The 18,008-nt window shown below is 39.6% G+C and overlaps 1 protein-coding gene across 10 annotated transcripts in view; it reads right to left on the bottom strand.

The window, feature by feature from the left end:
* RALGPS1 (Ral GEF with PH domain and SH3 binding motif 1) overlaps positions 1-18,008 on the bottom strand; it is a 130,216-nt gene that overhangs the window by 6,753 nt on the left and 105,455 nt on the right. For all 10 annotated transcript variants that reach the window (XM_074891353.1, XM_074891350.1, XM_074891349.1 and 7 more), the window contains 5 exons: positions 4,625-4,751; positions 3,631-3,782; positions 2,751-2,802; positions 2,381-2,461; positions 142-247 (listed from right to left, as the gene is read on the bottom strand). In XM_074891353.1, coding sequence (XP_074747454.1) covers positions 142-247; positions 2,381-2,461; positions 2,751-2,802; positions 3,631-3,782; positions 4,625-4,751 — 518 coding nt within the window. The remainder of the gene's footprint in view (positions 1-141; positions 248-2,380; positions 2,462-2,750; positions 2,803-3,630; positions 3,783-4,624; positions 4,752-18,008) is intronic.

Here is an 18,008-nt window from a genome sequence, read left to right as displayed (position 1 = left end):
TTTGAAAAGAAAATTATTTTACAATTGACAGTAACAAGGAAAATGGTTTTCTGTGGTATCAGGCTGCAGGTTTAATCTAATCCTGGAAATTAAAACAGCCACTACTGTATTAGAATCACGGGAAGAATTAGAATCACTTACAGTAGGTTTCTTGCCTTCTTTGAGCAATGTTTTTCTTCTTAACGGCCCTTCCATGGTAATGACTCCTGTGGAACTACCTAATGTGCAGCTGCAGGCCCCCATTGGGCTGGAGAGACAAAACATTGCCACACGTATATGAGGAGACAAGTGAGAACAAGAAGCAAGAAATGTAATTTAGCTCTAAATATATTTTTCCTGCATTGCCTTACATATATTGTATCATCTGACACCTGACTCTAAAATATGCATTTTCCAGATCTAGATATCAAATAGGAACTAGGACCCTTGAAAAACAGCAAATCAACAAAAGGTTCTATTCTGTGGGCTTAGACATGAAAAAATAAAACAAAATATTGAGGCCCAAAGTCAAAGGGAAAACAGTCAATTTTCTACTTTATTCTGGTAAATTACAGAAATTACCTGGATTTCTGGAAGCTTACGGCTTAAAATTTTGGCAGTAAGAGCTCCCACAAATGTAATTTTATCTTAAAATAAACTTTAGCTATCAAAAAAGAATGTACGAAATTACCTTGGCTACTTGGAAAAAAAGTGGGGAAAACTATATAACAATGCCAAATAATTTATTGTACAGTGATAAAAATATTTTTTCCTTTCCCAGGACCAACACCAAGCTTCCCACATACACCAGTGAAAAAGTGCTACAACTGAAAGAACCCAAGTATGGGCTAAGTTAGAAATGTCAACAGCCATAAGGACCAAAGACTAATTGGTAGGTGATGATCTGTTAGAATTATCTGCTGCTGACTCTCTTCATTGCCATGTGATCACAGCCTCTTATTAGAGCCAATGAAGTTTACCAGAGCCAACTAAATCACATGTAATAATGAACACAAGGAAAAGCCCACGTGATGCCGCACCATCGGGCTGCGAAAGGAACACTATTCTGTCTATGAACAAGTATGACGGTGTCGTATAAATGTGCTGGTGAAAGTGATAGACACAGCAACACACCTATGCAGGAACAGCCCCTCAAACTGGCAGGCGCATCTTCTTCGATTAAATGGAATTGCCTTGTCTATGCTAATGTGTATTCTCGGCAATTCTAGTCTTCCGATAGAGGAGTGGAAGATTCCAGAAAAGGAAGAACAAACTCAAGCATTAGAATTACTTGACTGTGGATAAACGTAAGAAATGTATTTTAGGGAATAATTCTTCTTTGTGGATTTAATAGGCTTTTCACATTTTTATCTTCTATTATTTTGTATTTCTAGCTTGTATACATTTTTGAAACATGGACGTGTTAAAGACAGTGTTTTCCAGCAGTAGGTGTAATAGCTGAAATACTGTTCCTTTACTTATTTATAATGTATGCATTTTTATTCTTGTCTAACTTCTAACTTATGCGGCTATCAGATGTTACTAGCTCAAGTAAAATGGCTGTACTTACATTTACACATTATATCAACATTTCTACAATGGCTGAAGCAAACTAATTTATACAAAATAAAAACTGCCTGGATTTAAACTCCAACTAAATCTCAGTATTTGCAGAATACTGTTTCAGGGCCCTATTTTCTTTACTGTTCATATATACTTCTTCACCTCCCACTACCACAGGATTTGTCAAGTCCAGGTCAGGTATGGATGTGATGAATTATTTTTATCCCTCTAACTACACACAATTTTCCATGTCACCTCTCTCTGGCCTGTAAATGGATTACCTGCTTTTGAAAAGCCCATGAATTAGTGACTAGCAACATCGGGAGCGCCTGCTACATATGGCACTGCAGATGTTTCCTCTGTTACTTGAGGTCCAAGGTAACACCTCTTTACTGTACAGAATCAACACATCATACTATAGCTCTCAGACACAAACTGATGTTATGGGTAGCTGTCCTGCAAATCAGGAAATAAATTGTGAGAAAGTGTCAAGAAGGTATCCTTCTAACACCATTATTTGTCACAGAAGGCAAAGAAGGCCTTCATGACAAACCTGCTTCTGTAATGTCATAAAACCCAAAGTAAACACTAGATTTCTACAATATGGAAACCAGATATAATTAGTTAAACCACAGCAAAACTGAATTTCATCTGAATGGGCTGTACCCCTGCTTTAGCATTAACAGGAATTTTTACCAGCAGGACAAGAAGATTACCATGAGTTGATATGGTCATGCAAGGATACTTTTAGACACGAAATACCTTATGCCAGGAAAGCATAGAGCCCCACATGGAAGTTTAGCACCGTACACTGCACAAGGTAGACCCTGAACCATACCTGTAGACACAGCTTTGACTCCTAGGAGAATTCCGGATCGGTACCCTCCAGTTAGGCCCCAGCGTGGCATACAAACGACCCCTGTTTATGAATGCAAATATCTGATGAGGGACATTCTAGTCTGAGACTTCAACAGTTATGGGTTGGTAAATGTGACAGAGATAGTTCCCAATCTTTTCAGGCCCATGAGAAGAAATCCACAGTAACTTTACAGTGCTTTATTTCAGAATGTTGGACATTTCTTCATAACTAATCAATAATTCGATAAAAACAACTATTGATTTAGGGCTTACCTATGTTAGGGATCATTCATGAACTTCTTAGCTAAATCTGTAGACTGCTCAGTGAGTGTACATGAAGACTAACTCACCTTTCAAGCCCTGACGGCAGATCCTCACTAAATTCTGAGCTTTCACTGCTATCTAGAAAAAGAGTAGTACAGAGAAGGAGTAAGAAAACCACCCAAGGAAAAATACAAGGCCAATGTATGTGGATTGCCAGAATTGCTTACTCAAACCATGTTTCAAAGTTGAAGTCTTTAGAGTTCATGGCAAAGTCTAAAATTAGAAGAGGCTTACATGAGCCTTCCCATTTATAATACCTTACTGGTGAACGAAGTAATTCAAACACTGCTGTGTTTAAATACCAGGCATCTACATGTTACTTTAATTTTCATTGTGCTGCTTTTCCTTCAAAAGCTAAGCACTTCAGGAACACAAAACCCAGTTCCTCTGTAAGACAATATTTCTACAGCAACATTTGTATGTTGATTAAAGTGATCAGACATGGTATCATTGTTTATTTCCCACAAGCAAGCACACCTGTAACAGGCCATGCCAGCTGCACGCTGCTGCTGGGAGCCATGACAAATCGGTGCCATGGTGCAGTGATAGTCCCTGTTCCTCCCCTGAGCCTGTGGCCCATCTGTCCCTCCTGCCCTGGCACGGCTGTTTCGCTCAGTTTCAGTTTGCCCAGGACCGATGTCTGAAGGCTCAGCATGACAGAGCGAGCTGTGCCGGTATTATCAGGAGTTCAGAGATCACCTCAGTGTCAGACTCTTCTTGGACAGTAACTTGCTACCCACAGCCTATTTCCTATTCCAGAAATAGCTCGAGTCGCTTAGAAGGGGGCTTTCTCCTGCTCATAGCGCAGATTCTTGATCACTTCGGGTTTATAATAATTATTATTTTATTCATTATAGTACCACAATGTAGTTGTCATCATCCTCTCGCCCCGCCCCCCCGCTCTACCTGTGGAGAGGCCGTTGGCGAGGCGCGAGGCGAGCGCGTGCCCGCGGGCGGGGCTGTGCGGCTCCAGCACGCTGTCGTCCAGCAGGTGGCGCGGCCGCTCCGGCGGGAAGGTGGCGCTGCGGCTCTCCACCACGCTCAGCGGGCACATGGCGCTGCGGGACAGCGGGCTTTGAGCGCCCTCAGCGGGCCCTCAGCCGACCCTCACCCCGCCCTCAGCCGACCCTCAGCGCCCACAGTGCCCCCAACCCCGCCCCGGCCTCATCAGCGGGTTTTAAAGATCCGGGCACAGCCCCGCTGCTGCTCTCCCTCTGCGGTGCCCATGTCCCGCGACCACCAAAACAAGTTTCAGAGTTGAGTGGTCTTTATAAGTAACAATTACTAGATTTCTGCAGATGGGAAGTTTTAAGTTGTTTGACTCCTCTCTGTACAAAACCTGAACACCCTGGCTGGAGGCAAAGGCAGAAAAACAGAAGCTGACCCCAGCTGGGCCATGGCTTAGCAGTCCTTCTCTAAGCTGAACTAACACACCATTGGACAAGTCACATGAACTTCTTTTTCCCTAACCCATTAATTTGGAAGATGCTGCAACTTTAACTGGGAACAGGTGCTCTCACTTAGCTCTGTAAATGGTAGAGAAAAATGTTTCTAATCCATATTGCCCAGGAAAAACAGTGCCAAAGGTCACAACTTTCCTGAGTGGTAAGGTGTGCCAAGCAGCTAGGAAGTTTCCTTAGTTGTATTAGCAAGATGTTTAAAAAACAAAAGAAAAATCAGTTCTGCGCACCAGGAATCCACAGACCAAAGCGGACACACAGCTTTCAAATACGGTCAAGATCTGGCACTAGCAGAGAACAGAGTCAGCAAAAATAACAAAGTGTCAAGAGAACACCTAGAGAATACACAGTAAAGCCTGAAGCACTCCTGCAATACACCAAAGGGAACGGACAAACACCAGAGCGTTCGCAAATTTGCCTGAGACAGGCCGAGCACCCACTTGTTTCCCAGGCTGTGACTCTTCCTGTGCCGTGGTACAGGAGGGGTAGGTAGACTTCCTGCTACTGAGGCATCAGGACACGTAGGTCTCCTGCTGAATTTCATAATTGCCGACATGTCAGATGGACCTAAAAGACAGAGATTGTTTAACATCGAACCGATGCAAACCTCAGAAATTTCATGGGCTGGTGTTTTTAGCCACTGGTTAAAATGAACTGTTACAGATAACCAAAAGGCACCATTTCTGAAGAACTGTTTCTTGGGCATTAGGGTTACACCATCCATTTCTGTTATGAATTCATCTCTCTATTCTTGAACTGTCTGGAAGTAATTTTTGAAACAGCTTTGCACATACTTTTAACAATGAACTCCTACAAAAAGTCTTGGCACCCTTACAAGAGCTGGATGTGCCAAAGTGTAATATGCAGAGCCATAAAGTCAGTTTGTACTTCGGGTGTGAGCAGGAATGCTCACACATGTTTTGAGTTTTGTTCACAACTCCATGTTGTGAATAAACTGTAAACAATCTGCTCACACTGACTCACAGCTTGAGCATGCGAGAGAAAGCAGGGGCTTTTCATGTATCTAATGGCCAGACAGATGCATTACTTCTCAATCATCTATGAGCTCTAGAGATGTCTCACTGCAATTATTCTTCCTCTCATTTTACAGATTTTATGAGGCCTCACGGAAAACATGGACAAGCTGTTCTTGTTCCAGTTCCTTGATGCTGTTCGCAAAAGGCTGGCAGTGAACTTTGCAATACAGTGGAGAACAACATGGCCTATCATCATCCTCAGCGAATGCAACACTATTCTTGGCTTCACAATTAACAGCTGAGATTTCACTTTTAAACATTTAGTTGTGGCACTGCTGCTTGTGACAGAAGTGGGAATAGTGGTCACAAAAGTGGCTGTCTGCCTGCCCTGTATCTATCTCCGGACTTGGTTCAGCTCAGGTAGCAGTGAAAAGACTTTCCCTGACATTACAGGAACCAGTTCTCGAAGGCTCCAGCAGCCTTAGCTTAGTTGGCTTCTGGCCTCTAACCTAAACCCACCTGTTAATAGGTCGACAGAGACAGAAACTTTGTGATGTGAAAAACCGCATACAACTATCATCACAATCCTTACAAGGGTGTCAGGCCTCAAATTAGTGATAGGCATAAAAAAAAAAAAAAAACCCAAGCAAAACCCCAACATTCCAGGGCAGAATTTGACAACAGGACATGAAGGTACACTCGTGACAGAAATGGTTCTGCGAGGGTGGTCTGCCACTGAACAGGCTCCCCAGGCAAGTGGTCAGGGCACCAAGTCTGTCAGAGTACAGGGAGCGTCCGGACAACACTCTTCGTAATATAATTTAGTTTCAGGCAGTCCTGCGAGAAGCAGGGGGTCGGACTCGATGATGCTTATGCATCCCTTCCAACCTGAGATACCCTATGATTCTATCTGTTATATAGGCTACTCCATCTCTCCCCGAGCACAGAACTTACTCATCAATTTCTGCTGCCTTGAACTGAGGATTCATGAGACAAGTAGAAACAAGAAAACCAGTGATGAGTTTGTCCTAGTGAGAGGCAAAAAATATTGCAAATTGATGCAAGATGCTTTGCTGTCCATACCCAACTCTGCAATATAGTCTTCTGTCAAGTTGTACGAAATATAGGAATTCATTCCAAATTACTTGTATTTTTATTTGCCCATAGCCTAGACTCAGGAATTTCACTACGAACTGGGTTGTTACAATGAAGAATTGCAAAGGTTTTTCCCTAGCAGTAAGGGGAAAAATCTTATCCACAGAGTGTTCTGCACATTTGAGCAAACCCTTCATTATGCTGTTTAATTAACAATGAAAGGAGCCTCAAGACAAGCAGAAAGAGGAAACTGCTTCTAGCAATAGAGAGAGGGGAAATGAGTTCATTAGAGGAAGCTTCAGTAATATCGTTCCTCAGATCATCAATTTAATGGGAGAACAAAGAGAAAACAGTCTGTAATCCTGTTTTCTACCTTATTCCTATATACCATCTTACATAGGACATTTTTGCTTGCCTGTCTTTGCTACCATCACACAACCGAGAATTTGTGAAACGTGACATCAGTAGCATGAGTCACTGGCCTATGTGGCTTCAGAGAAGGTCTTATGCTTAAAGGCCACATGCAGTTTAAAAAAAAAATGCACTTTTAATAATTACTTGATCCAGAGATTCAAACAGAATCATACGCCTGGGAGGTCGGAAGAGGGCTGAGTACAACGTTCTGCTGCATTTTCAATTAAAATTTTGTTACATTTGGGCTATAAAAGGACATTGGAAGCTTCTTCCCTAAAGACAATAGGGTTCATCTTCCTCTTCTGCCATAAAGGCTAAGCACGAGTTAGACTATAAAAAGTATGAACCCAAGCACAATCCGGTGGTGACTAGTTCAGTGTAAAAACTGTTTGAATTCGTATCTCACCATTAGGTCTGAAAATCTTGTCTCTTGCATTATAAGCAAGAACATATATTTCACTATTTTACAAATTCTTGAAATTTATGCAGAGACAAACTAAATGCATTCATAAGTTTCAGAAATGATTAGAAGTTGTTTTATTTGAAAACCTCCAGCCCTTCTGATGAACTAGGTTCACAAAAAGGAATTCTCTCTACATGCTTTCTTTACAGTGCCTTTCCATCAGATACTCTTCAACTTGTGAACAGTAAAATACTTAGGACTACTGAGGTGTTCACTACCTGCTAAGAAGCTTAAAATACATTAGAACTGAGACCCAGTGTGAAGACAGTGGCAGCTGAAAGAATTTTTCTGAAAATTATGAGCAGGTATCAGCGAGTTTATTCTGAAACTCAGCATAAACTTCAGTGTTAGTATGGCCACTTTGAGGTTACCATCACACCTTGCAACACATTAAGTCACTACTTGTCCCTTAATCTGGCTGCAGGATTCGTTCAGTTTTCTGTTGCTTCCTGTTGTGTCATTCAGTTCCTTCTTGCTGTTGCCAGTTCTAAATCTCGATTTACATTAAGTGGATGGCATTATAGTTTGACGAGAGCTACTGAAGCATTATGTTTAACAAACTGCTGAAACTACAGCTTGTGAAAGAGTAGCAATCTCAAGGCACAGTCCTAAATGAGTATGGTACAGTGCTTTTTCACACAGACACTATGCCACATGTCAAAGTAACTACTAAGTTTTCTAATACATAAGAGTTTAAAGGTTTAAGTTTTTCACCATGGACAGCCACAGAGCTGAAAGCAATAAGACTGACTAATTTGATTCTAAGACAATGTTCATTGAACTAAAGCATGGAGACTGCACCAAAACTACTTTACCTAGAGAAAGAACAGCAAAATAACAAGTCTTGAGCTGACATGATAAAGCCATTACAAAACCAAAGTCAGCTGGATCTGACTCCAGGTACTTTAAACTATTTATAGGTTCAAATGTTATTGCTATCAAAACCTACAAAAAATAAGAGATGTTGTCTACCAACAAAAATAGTTCTTTTGAGAGTTTTCGCTCTACTCTCCCTTTTTTTTTTTTTTTAAATTAGACCCCCATTTAGGAAGCATGGAGTGAAATTTGCACTAATATGAATACAACACAAAAATATTTAAAGATTGATCCTTATAACTCGATTTTAGGAAGAGCTTTTATTACCTGCACAGCTTCAGAACAGAAAAAGTTTGATAAAAAACCCCTGAAACAAATGATGTAATATGTCTAAAAGGGCTGCATATCTCAGATTGAAAGTAAGATTATAGAATCAGACTTCAGTTCAGGTTAAAATACTGCCTGGCTAAAGTGAGATGTGTCAAGGGTGACAGAATTTGTGCAAATAGGTCTAGGAGCCTTACAACTTAAGCCAACAGTTCCAGCCTGGCTTCCTTGCTATTACACATGACAATCACAATTGCTTTCATCAGTCCTGTGAAAGGAGGTAATGAACTCACTCTAATTCCCACTTAGGTGTCTTTAGTGAAGATCCGATGACAGAAAACAGGATGCTTTGTGGGATAAGATGAAGACAGAAGTGTCAGCTGTGCTGGTATTACTCTGGAGTGGCCATTTCCTGTGTAGTTCTGCATCTTCCACATCTCCAAGGCAAGAGAAGGAAATATATACAGTTTGTCTCTGTTAACCCTGTGCTAAGGCAAAAAGAATCTGACCTTAAAAAGCTTTACAAAGTCTTTGCATCTGCTCTGCTGTCAAATTTCTGTGAAGATGAACTGTGAAGTTCAGAGTTCTCCTTAGACAGGACCTGTGCTGCAGGGTACACTCAGTTCAGCAAGAAGTCTGGGGTGCAGAGGGTGTCAACATGAGTTATGAGGCACAGGGGAGATTACCTCATTTCTGTAAAGGGGTAAGAGATAAGAGGGCCTGTGCCAAGAAGGATGCCAAAGAGGGTAAGTGGTGAGATACCGATGAAAATGGCACAGACCAAGGGATGTTTATGGACATACCAGACTGCTGAGCAATTAGCTGGGAAAGCTGTGCCTGATACTGCTGATAACAAAATTCCAATATTTAAATTCATTTGAGATTGAGTTATTTTGCCCCCTTTTTTCCAATAAGTGAAGTCATCTGCTACTGCTAACTCTCCTCTTTACTCTCCTGGCTCCACTCCTAGTGCATACTGTTACCATGATTGCTATTCTGTTATTTTGCCTTTCATGGAGACAAAGCACTCTTAGTAGGATTTTCCAGTCAGCTGGCATGAACAAGGGTTAGTTTGGTTTTCATTATGTCTCAGCATCATTTTCAAGACTATGCTGACATGCACAAAAATAATGTATAAAAATATTAAAACATTATTAAAAATTTGTTTGCGTTAGGGAACGTGAGACTTCATCAGAGTGAGCCGAGTGCTGTTCAGAGATCTGTGGCAAGAACATTTGGAAAAGTTTACACATATCCCAAAGGATCTCACTGTTTTTTCCTTTGCATAATTTTTCCATGAATAATCCTTCAAATGTTATAAATGAACGTTACTTTTGCAATCCTTCAGTAGAACATGTGAACATTTACAGTCTCCAGAGCTTTTAAAAAAAGCAACAGGGTGAAGGAGTTACAGTTCACAATTTTTGTCTACTAAAAATCTATCAATAAACCAATACTAGGCATCCAAACATAAAACTGAAAGCGAGTTGCATATTGTATGGTGAAAAACAGAGTGATTCTTCGGGAAGGTAAACAGTCTCAACCATTTACTATCTTTTGGTGAGCAGCTAAGAAGTAAAACTGATACTTACCAGCTCTGTTTCTAAAACTTAATAAAGACATTCCAAGCCACAGACTCTCTAGTTAAGTCTTCGCTGTAAATTTTTACTGTTCTGTTGCCATTGTAACCAAAGTCCGTGGGTGATAATTAAAACTTTCAAATAGAAAGACCTACTTGCAAAACACACAATAAAAAACTTAAGAAGAATTTTGTGCACAGAATCAAGAATGACGCAAAAAAATTAAATCTAGAATGATGCCTACTGTAAAAGCATAGTTCTAACTTTCAGAATATTGCTTTACAATTCAACTAAAACCTTTTAATGCATACAACATGCAAGAGACAAGTATGTTATGGCTGCTTCTCAGACAAGAGCAAACTAAGAACGAGAATCAGAGTCTTTGGCTGCACCTCTCCATGCTCCCCCAAGCCCCACAAAAAAAAAAAAAAAGCAAGCGTGTTTTGTTCAGACAAATTGAAGTCTGCGTGCTCTCTTTGGAAACAGTATGCGAAGGCCTGTTGCTGCAGAGGTCAGGAAGATGATTTTGGTTATTGAATGAAAGTATTCTTTTTTTCAAGAGGACTACGAACTATTACTAATACCATGCCCTGGAAGTAAACAGAACATAAATAGGATTTTGTGTTTCTGCCACATGATCCTTGTTGCTGTAATTAGTGTCCTACTCTAATCTTCACCTCCTCGCTACGTAACTGCAAAAGGTACAGATACGTTTATAAAAAGTGATTTGGAAACCTTATTCTGCAGTGCATTTTTTTTTCACCCTAAGGACAGTAATTGGTATAGAATATTAGTCTGTCCACTTCAGCAATCAAGAATTTCTAATTCCAGAAATATCATAAGAAGAAAAAGATTAATTCACTGTTTCATTCCAGACCTCGTATTTTTACAAATCCTCATTCTCTTTTCATTTTTTGCATTTAAGAAGAATATGTTAAGACTAGGGAAACATTCGGTAGAACTCATGATTACTGCTGCAAATAAACTGTCTGGCTTTGCTGCACTGTCCTTCCCTCAGTGTTTTTCTTTCACTGACAGTCCAGATGAACCACAATTTTCTCAAGTGCCTTCTACTTCTAACACATGTAAAGAACATCCTGCTACCTGTTTACATTTTCCTTTAAATCATTCTCAGTTTCTTTAAATTCTATCTTCCACTTATCTAGCTACAGCTTGTTCTTTTTTCTTGATTCCCTATTACTTCTCAATGCTCCTTCTGTTATTACAGCCTTTAGCGGATTTTCAGGTGAAATGTGCAGGTTTGCTTTCCTAAATAATCAGAAAACGGCTTAAAGTCATCTCATAACAAACTTCTTCAGTTAGTAATCTGAAAAAGTCATTATGTGGACATTACCTTCCTCCCTCAAACTCAACTGATTTGCTTTGTGCAAGTAATCTTCCCATCCCAAATTTCTTAAACAAGCAAAGAAAATAATAACAGGTTGAGAGAGACACCTGGACTACATGGTATTATTTTGCTTCACTTTACTTCCAGGTTCTATTTTTTAGAACCCATTTTATGTTTACAGGACTCCAGAATACACTTATTCGGCAATTTATTCGAAAATGTTTCTTCATAGCCCTTATTGTCTCATATCTCTTTCTTCAAATCTGTAACAAGAATAGTTTGGGCCAGGTCTCTTTTCTTGTTTTTTACAAATGCTACCACCTACCAGTGCCAAGAATGCTTGGAATAGACACACAGTGTGGTCCTCCTTTGATGTAGTCTTTGGTCTATGTTCAAATTTGCATTAACAAAATCCACTAATTTAAAAGTTAATTCCAAAAGCATAGTTTGCAGTGAGGTAATAAACACGGACATGTATGTCAATCTTTTGTAATGTCTATCAATAACAACAATTATGAAAAAGAGACCTTTCAATCACATGAGCATATTAACTTATACCTTTTCTTCCCATAGATTTAAGTATAACAGTGAATCATGCTGGGTTACTATCTTGGGATACCAACGTCCCTTAATGGGCCAGTACAGCTTACGCAGGCGCAGCTCCGTTCACCCCGTCTCAATCGCTGTTATGAAAAACCTGTGGGCATGTGTGAGGAAGTAGTTCAATCTTCTTAGACCGTTCAATTCTGGCTTACTTTTTTTGCTGTAATTGCCAGAAAGTGATGTGGACACAGGGGAGTTTGTTGATGTTCATATACGAAGTGTCAAAATGTACAAAATGGACCCTAGAGGAGTTTGCCCAGTAGTACTCAATCCAGTATCTCCAAGAGTAGGACTGTAGAAATATGTTAATAACGTAGGGAAAGATGAAATTACAGTACAGGCAAGATCACAAGTTTAATATAGTTACCAAGGACAACAGCAAACCAGATAAGAGCACCAGAATCCTGGGATGCTTTTGTCTGTGCCACTCCGAAGATCAAGTACAACTACCCGTATTTCTAATGTACTTCTGACTGCACAGTAAGCACACTTGAGTGTATTTCCTTCAAATGCTTCCTGACTAGAAGTGATACTTTCAATTTCAGGTGTTACTTTTATGGAATCACTAATTGTCAGCATTTGTGTTACTTATACTGCACCAGTGGAATGTGCAAAACCCTGACTTACACTTCAGCAAAAACACTGAATTTCTTGCAGCTGAATCTGCAGGGTACTGCATGAGCTTGGATGACATCCACGTTGGCAGTGAAGACATACCCACTGTGAGAGCACAGCTGCAGGGAAGTTTGGGTTCAACAAAATACATTAACCAATCCATCAAAAAAATAACTTTTTGCAGAAATTATTTCAAGTGACTGCTCTGAAGACAGACAAAAAAACCCCCAACCCAGAGCAGAAAATCCCCTTGTCCTCTGGCTGTTTTATATCGTTCTAACATTCCTAGGGAGTAATAGCTTGATAGTTAAAATAAGCATCAGTTAACCAGTACATTAAAGAGACTTGTTTGGCAAGGAAGTCAAAGAAAGTAGTAAAGTGATAAAGTTAAAAACTGAGCATGATCATTCTCTCCCTGATAACTTTGTATTTGCTTTGACAGAATATTCTACAGTTTTTGTGAAGCTTTGGTCTGTTAAGAAAAAAAACCACAGCACACTAATTCTGGCTGGATTTAGTAGCTGACAACAACATGTGAATTGCACACATTTCTCTGGTATTAATTTCTTCCAAAAATATTCAAATGAGTTGTAAAAATTTGTAGGGAAAGTATCACAGAGTAAGAGATTGGAAATAAGTTTGAAACTAAAGAGCAAAGTTTTCTGGATTGTCTGTAAACTTCTTTGTGAAGAAAACTTAGTTCTTCCATTTCTACCTTAAGTACAGTGTAAGAAAAGCAGGCACTATGCACATGAAGCAATAACCAAGCACTTGCAGAAGGATTAGACAATCCTGATTTCCACAGAACGATTGGCTGCTAAAGCACTTAGCACAAACTATTTATTAGTTGCCAAAGCAACCAGTAAAACAGATGGCAAAACTAAATGTCAAACTCAGTGTTTACATGGAAAATGACAGCGTGGGGTTCTTTTTATTCTAAAATGCTGGGACTGCTGCACAGACGTCACTAGTGTAGTATACCTACTTTCAGAGGGTTACAAATGTGCAAACATCCCAGTCTTTCTTCCTTCTGTTTCTACATTTTCAATTCCTATATATTACATACTTTACATTCGAGAAATCTACTGCTTCTAATTAAAAGAAATATTAAAAGTTCTTCAGCAACTCTCAACGCTGAATGGACTCAGCAGAATGGGTTAAATTTTACCCCAATAACAGAAAAGAGAATACTCCCATTTCAGATTAATTACCCAGATTCCTGGTAGAGTGGTAACATAAAACCTCTGGTCTACTACTTCTCCTCTCAAGAATTATACCAAAACCTAATTGGGGGGAGGAAAAAAAAAAAAAAAAAAAGGAGGGGATAGGAGTCCATCCCTGACTACTGTGTAACAAAAACCCCAAAACAAGTGCTGCCCATAGCTGAGGCCTGGCTGTTGCTAAAAAGGACTTTTAAATGCTAACTTTAATGAAGATGTTCATTAAAAATCACAGAATCATGAAGACCAGTCTTTGAGTCACTTAGTATTAGACATAATTTTCTGGATATGGTAATTATTTTAACATTATTTTATCTTTTTTATATTGTTTTCCACGACAGGATAAACATGGTATATTTCAGAGAAGGAGTAACCGTTTTCAATGTTCTGATTAGCACTGTGCCCTGAACTTTTCAAAGTAACATTAAGATGATAAAGAACATGCATGAAGTTTTCTGCACTGAGCTACACGTGGTGTGCAAGTTCTAAGAACCTTCAGTTGCTTAGAAGGCTAACTTATTTACCATACATTACATTAAATATTTTCTTTTGTTCTGGGAAAATGTATTGAGTTATACCTTCCAAAACAATCCAATAGCTGTACCATAAATGCTGGGCACCTCCTAGCCAATGCTGCAGGAACACAGATGTCTTTTACAGCTAATTCAACTGGAAACTGTGAACAGTTAGCATACTATAAGCTCTCCAGCCGCTTTCTCTCCCTTTCTCAAACCATAGCAAGGCAGAATGAACAGACTTAAGTTGCTGCCAAGGAAGTTGTGTGAATCACACAGTTCCTGAAAGCATACAATTAAACTGTTTAAAGCTCCATTTCAAATGCTACTTGCAAGAGACAAGAATATCTGCAGCGTTATGGAAGGCACCGAACCTTCCCGTGAAAGCACTATTCACAATTATATATGTATCTGGTAATTAAATGAGACCATCTTAGCCACTAATATACAAAACATAGCTTGTTGCGAGACATTCACTTTAATCAGATGTCTGCGTCCTGTTTGAATTTACTGGAAAACCAGTTGGCAACCAAAGTGGAAAACGGACACATGGTTTTCTCCAGTACTTTGCAAACAGAAATATTGAAGGATTTAACTGTTTTTATTGAGCCTCACACTCATAAAGATACTTTAAGGGGAAAAAAAGAAACCCACAATGTCCCTGGCTAGAGTAAACTGTTACTCTTCTTCTGAAAGAGAGAAAACTGAAGTTGGGTAGAAGATAAAGTCGCAACGCTGGAAAGGAAAATCCATTTCCATCATCAACACAAGTAATTATACTTCAGGACACAAAGAAGACCCTATTCTGTTCACTTAAGTCCATTATAAACTTTGGAATTATTACCACGATATCGAGCTTTTTCTCCATATTTGGAAACACATGGCAACCTATAAGAAGGCAGTATGCCACATGCAGAACTCAACTAGACTTATCACTATTAGTGATGTATTAACTTTTTGACTATCAGGAGAACTGAACTGATGGCTACCCTTACGGGCCAAGAACCTTTATTTTACCTTAAAATCACTATATTCAGACTCCTATGCCTTAAACTATTGACTGGAACATAAACTACTGCCTATGCTATTTTGAGATCATCTCTTACCATTATAGCTTGCTGACTGCAAATGATTTACTGCTGGCACATAATGGCTGAAGTGGAAACGATCTCAAACTATAATTTGAAATAAAGTTGACTTGAATACCTTCAAATGTGCTATTTTTAATTCTCCATGGTCAAATATCTCATTACTGATATTTGGGTATTTTAGCTTAGAATTATTCAAGACTAACATATGGATATATTTCTATTTATTAATGTTGTGAAATAAATGATAAATTATTGCCTTCATGCTTCATTCAAAATTCAAATTTAAATTTTGAATTCAAATTTGAATTAATGCTAACTTTCTCCAGAAATTAATTTGATTTTTCAATTCCCTTTAGTAGCATTTTTGCAGCCACATAGGTGCAGGACAGTGAAAATTTCATATGGGTATTACAAAATGCTGGTGGCAGTTATTGTCTAACTGGCAGAAAGTGAGAACTCTCTAGCCGAGTAAGCAATACAGCAGTCCACAAGTGTGTCAAGCTTTCAAAGGAAATACTAACAGAGGAATGGAGCCATAAGAATGACTCAAGACTTGGTTTCTAGTCATCATATTAATTCTCACTCTGAATAAAGCAACCTTATGGAGCATATAGGGGTACTGCAGATTCCGAGGGGAAAGTTCACCCTCTCCTAATACTGCCAGATACCATATGGTCCCCTGCTCAGCTGAGCAGGCACTACTGAACACTGTCCCGATCACAATGCTTGTGGGCTCCAGCTGAGCTCACTGCAGTATAAAGCCATATTACTTGCCTGGCTCAGGAGAGTTCAAAGTTCTTGCTTCCAACTTTGGAACTGTATTTTTAATTGTCTTCTATTACAGCTCTAATGAACTCTAAGCTCTTGATTAAGAATTACAGAGTATTGGTGATAATCACATACTGTGCTTCTATGACCGAAGTTAGAACTGCCACAATCATCCTAGGGAAATGTTAACATCAAAACCCTAGTGTAAAGCATTTAAATGTGAGCAATACAATGTGAAAGCTAGGCAACAAAAACGTTCACTCATATATCTGCCTTACATATGTAAGATATAATCATATGAGAGGCAGTGACTTAAATTTCAGGTATGAAAAAGCAACTCCTCACAAAAGTAAAATCAAATATTCCATAATGTGGTGGGTTGACCCTGGCTGGCCCAGGTGCCCACCAAGCTGCTCTATCAACCCCCTCCTCTGCAGGACAGAGGGGTTGAAAATAACATAAAAAAAACCCTCGTGGGTCGAGATAAAGGCAGTTTAATAAAGAAAAGCAAAGGCTGCGTGCAGAAGCAAAGGAAAACAAAAAAAGAATTTATTCTCTACTTCAGATCAGCAGGCGATGTCCAGCCACTGCCTGGGAAGAAGGGCCTCAGCACTCGCAGCGGTTGCTTCGGAAGACAAACGTCTTAATAACAAATGCCCCCCGCTTTCTCTTAGCTTTTACTCTCAGCATGTCCCATGGTATGGGATATCTCTTGGGTCAGCGTGGGTCGCCTGTCCTGGCTATGTCCCCTCCCAGCTTCTTGCCCACCACCAGTCTACTGGCCTTTTTGGGGGCGTGGGTTTGGAGAGAGCCTTGCTGCTGTGAGCACCACTCAGCAGCAGCCAGAACACCGGTGCCTTACCTTTCTAGCTACAGACACCAAGCACAGCACTATGAGGTTGCTATGGGAAAAGTTGACTCCATCCCAGCCAGAGCCATACACATGTCTGTACAAAGAAAGTGTTCGTTAAGAACTGCTTTTGAACTTACCTAGTTAAAAAAACCTCCTGTGAACTACTTCCTTATATTTTACACAGCAACTAACAATACTGGGCACTGAGTGTGGAGGGGGACAATGCCTTCCTGAAGAAATGTTTTCTTCCAAATTAGTATTGCTATAGATTTTACTCCTTTTTCCTTAGAACTGTATGGGCTGAAGACCAGGTCAAATGTTCATCTGACTCTGGGAACAGCATTCATGATCCTGAGACAAACGAGAGGTTCCCTATAAATGACTGGCCACTCCACACTTAGAAAGGATTTCACAGCAGCCAACCTGAAGAGCTGGGAGGCAGAGGAAAAACACCCATCTTTTTCTCTTTTCCTTTTTCTTTCTATCTTTCACTCACTTTGTGTCTCTCTGCTTTGGTGAGAAGAAAAGACATTTTGAATGCCAAATGAAATTGCTTGTCAGATGTGGTCTGGGCCCCTTGGGTTTTTTACATTCAGACACGGTTTAACGCAATGAGACCAAAAATTGGCCATTCAGGTTTCAGAGATTAAAACAGAAGAGCTTTTGAGATAATGGCTCCTATAGGAGTAAATACATTTCACATAGTCTGATGTTTATTTAGTCTGTTCATAGAAATAAACTGTGATGGTACAGCAGATTTGTTTTGGTCAATTTATGGCTCGTACTATAGTTTTTTAGATGTTGCTAAAAGCTATTACAAATTCTGTCCTGCTTTACACAATTAAATTGTCTCAAATTTATGTGTTAGTTCACACAGAAACCCGAAAGGAGAATTTCCTATGTTATTCACTGCATTGATTCGCTTGTATGGAAAGAGTGCTCGCTCTTCACTTATTAAATGATAATGAAAATGCAAGCATTTGTAAAAAATGACACAATCTGATTTCTGTTCCAATGCTAACAAACAGCCTGTGTTATCCCTTGAACTGCGACTGTTTATATACAAGTCAGCAATCTTTATTGATGACTCATGCTACTGTTAATACCTCTGAATTACCAGGTCTGGCTTCTGGACAACA

The sequence above is a fragment of the Strix uralensis genome, chromosome 21 (assembly GCF_047716275.1).
Source record: "Strix uralensis isolate ZFMK-TIS-50842 chromosome 21, bStrUra1, whole genome shotgun sequence".
NCBI classification, from domain to species: Eukaryota; Metazoa; Chordata; class Aves; order Strigiformes; family Strigidae; genus Strix; species Strix uralensis.
Note: the sequence above shows the minus strand (reverse complement) of the source record. Positions and strands in the feature narration are given on the sequence as shown.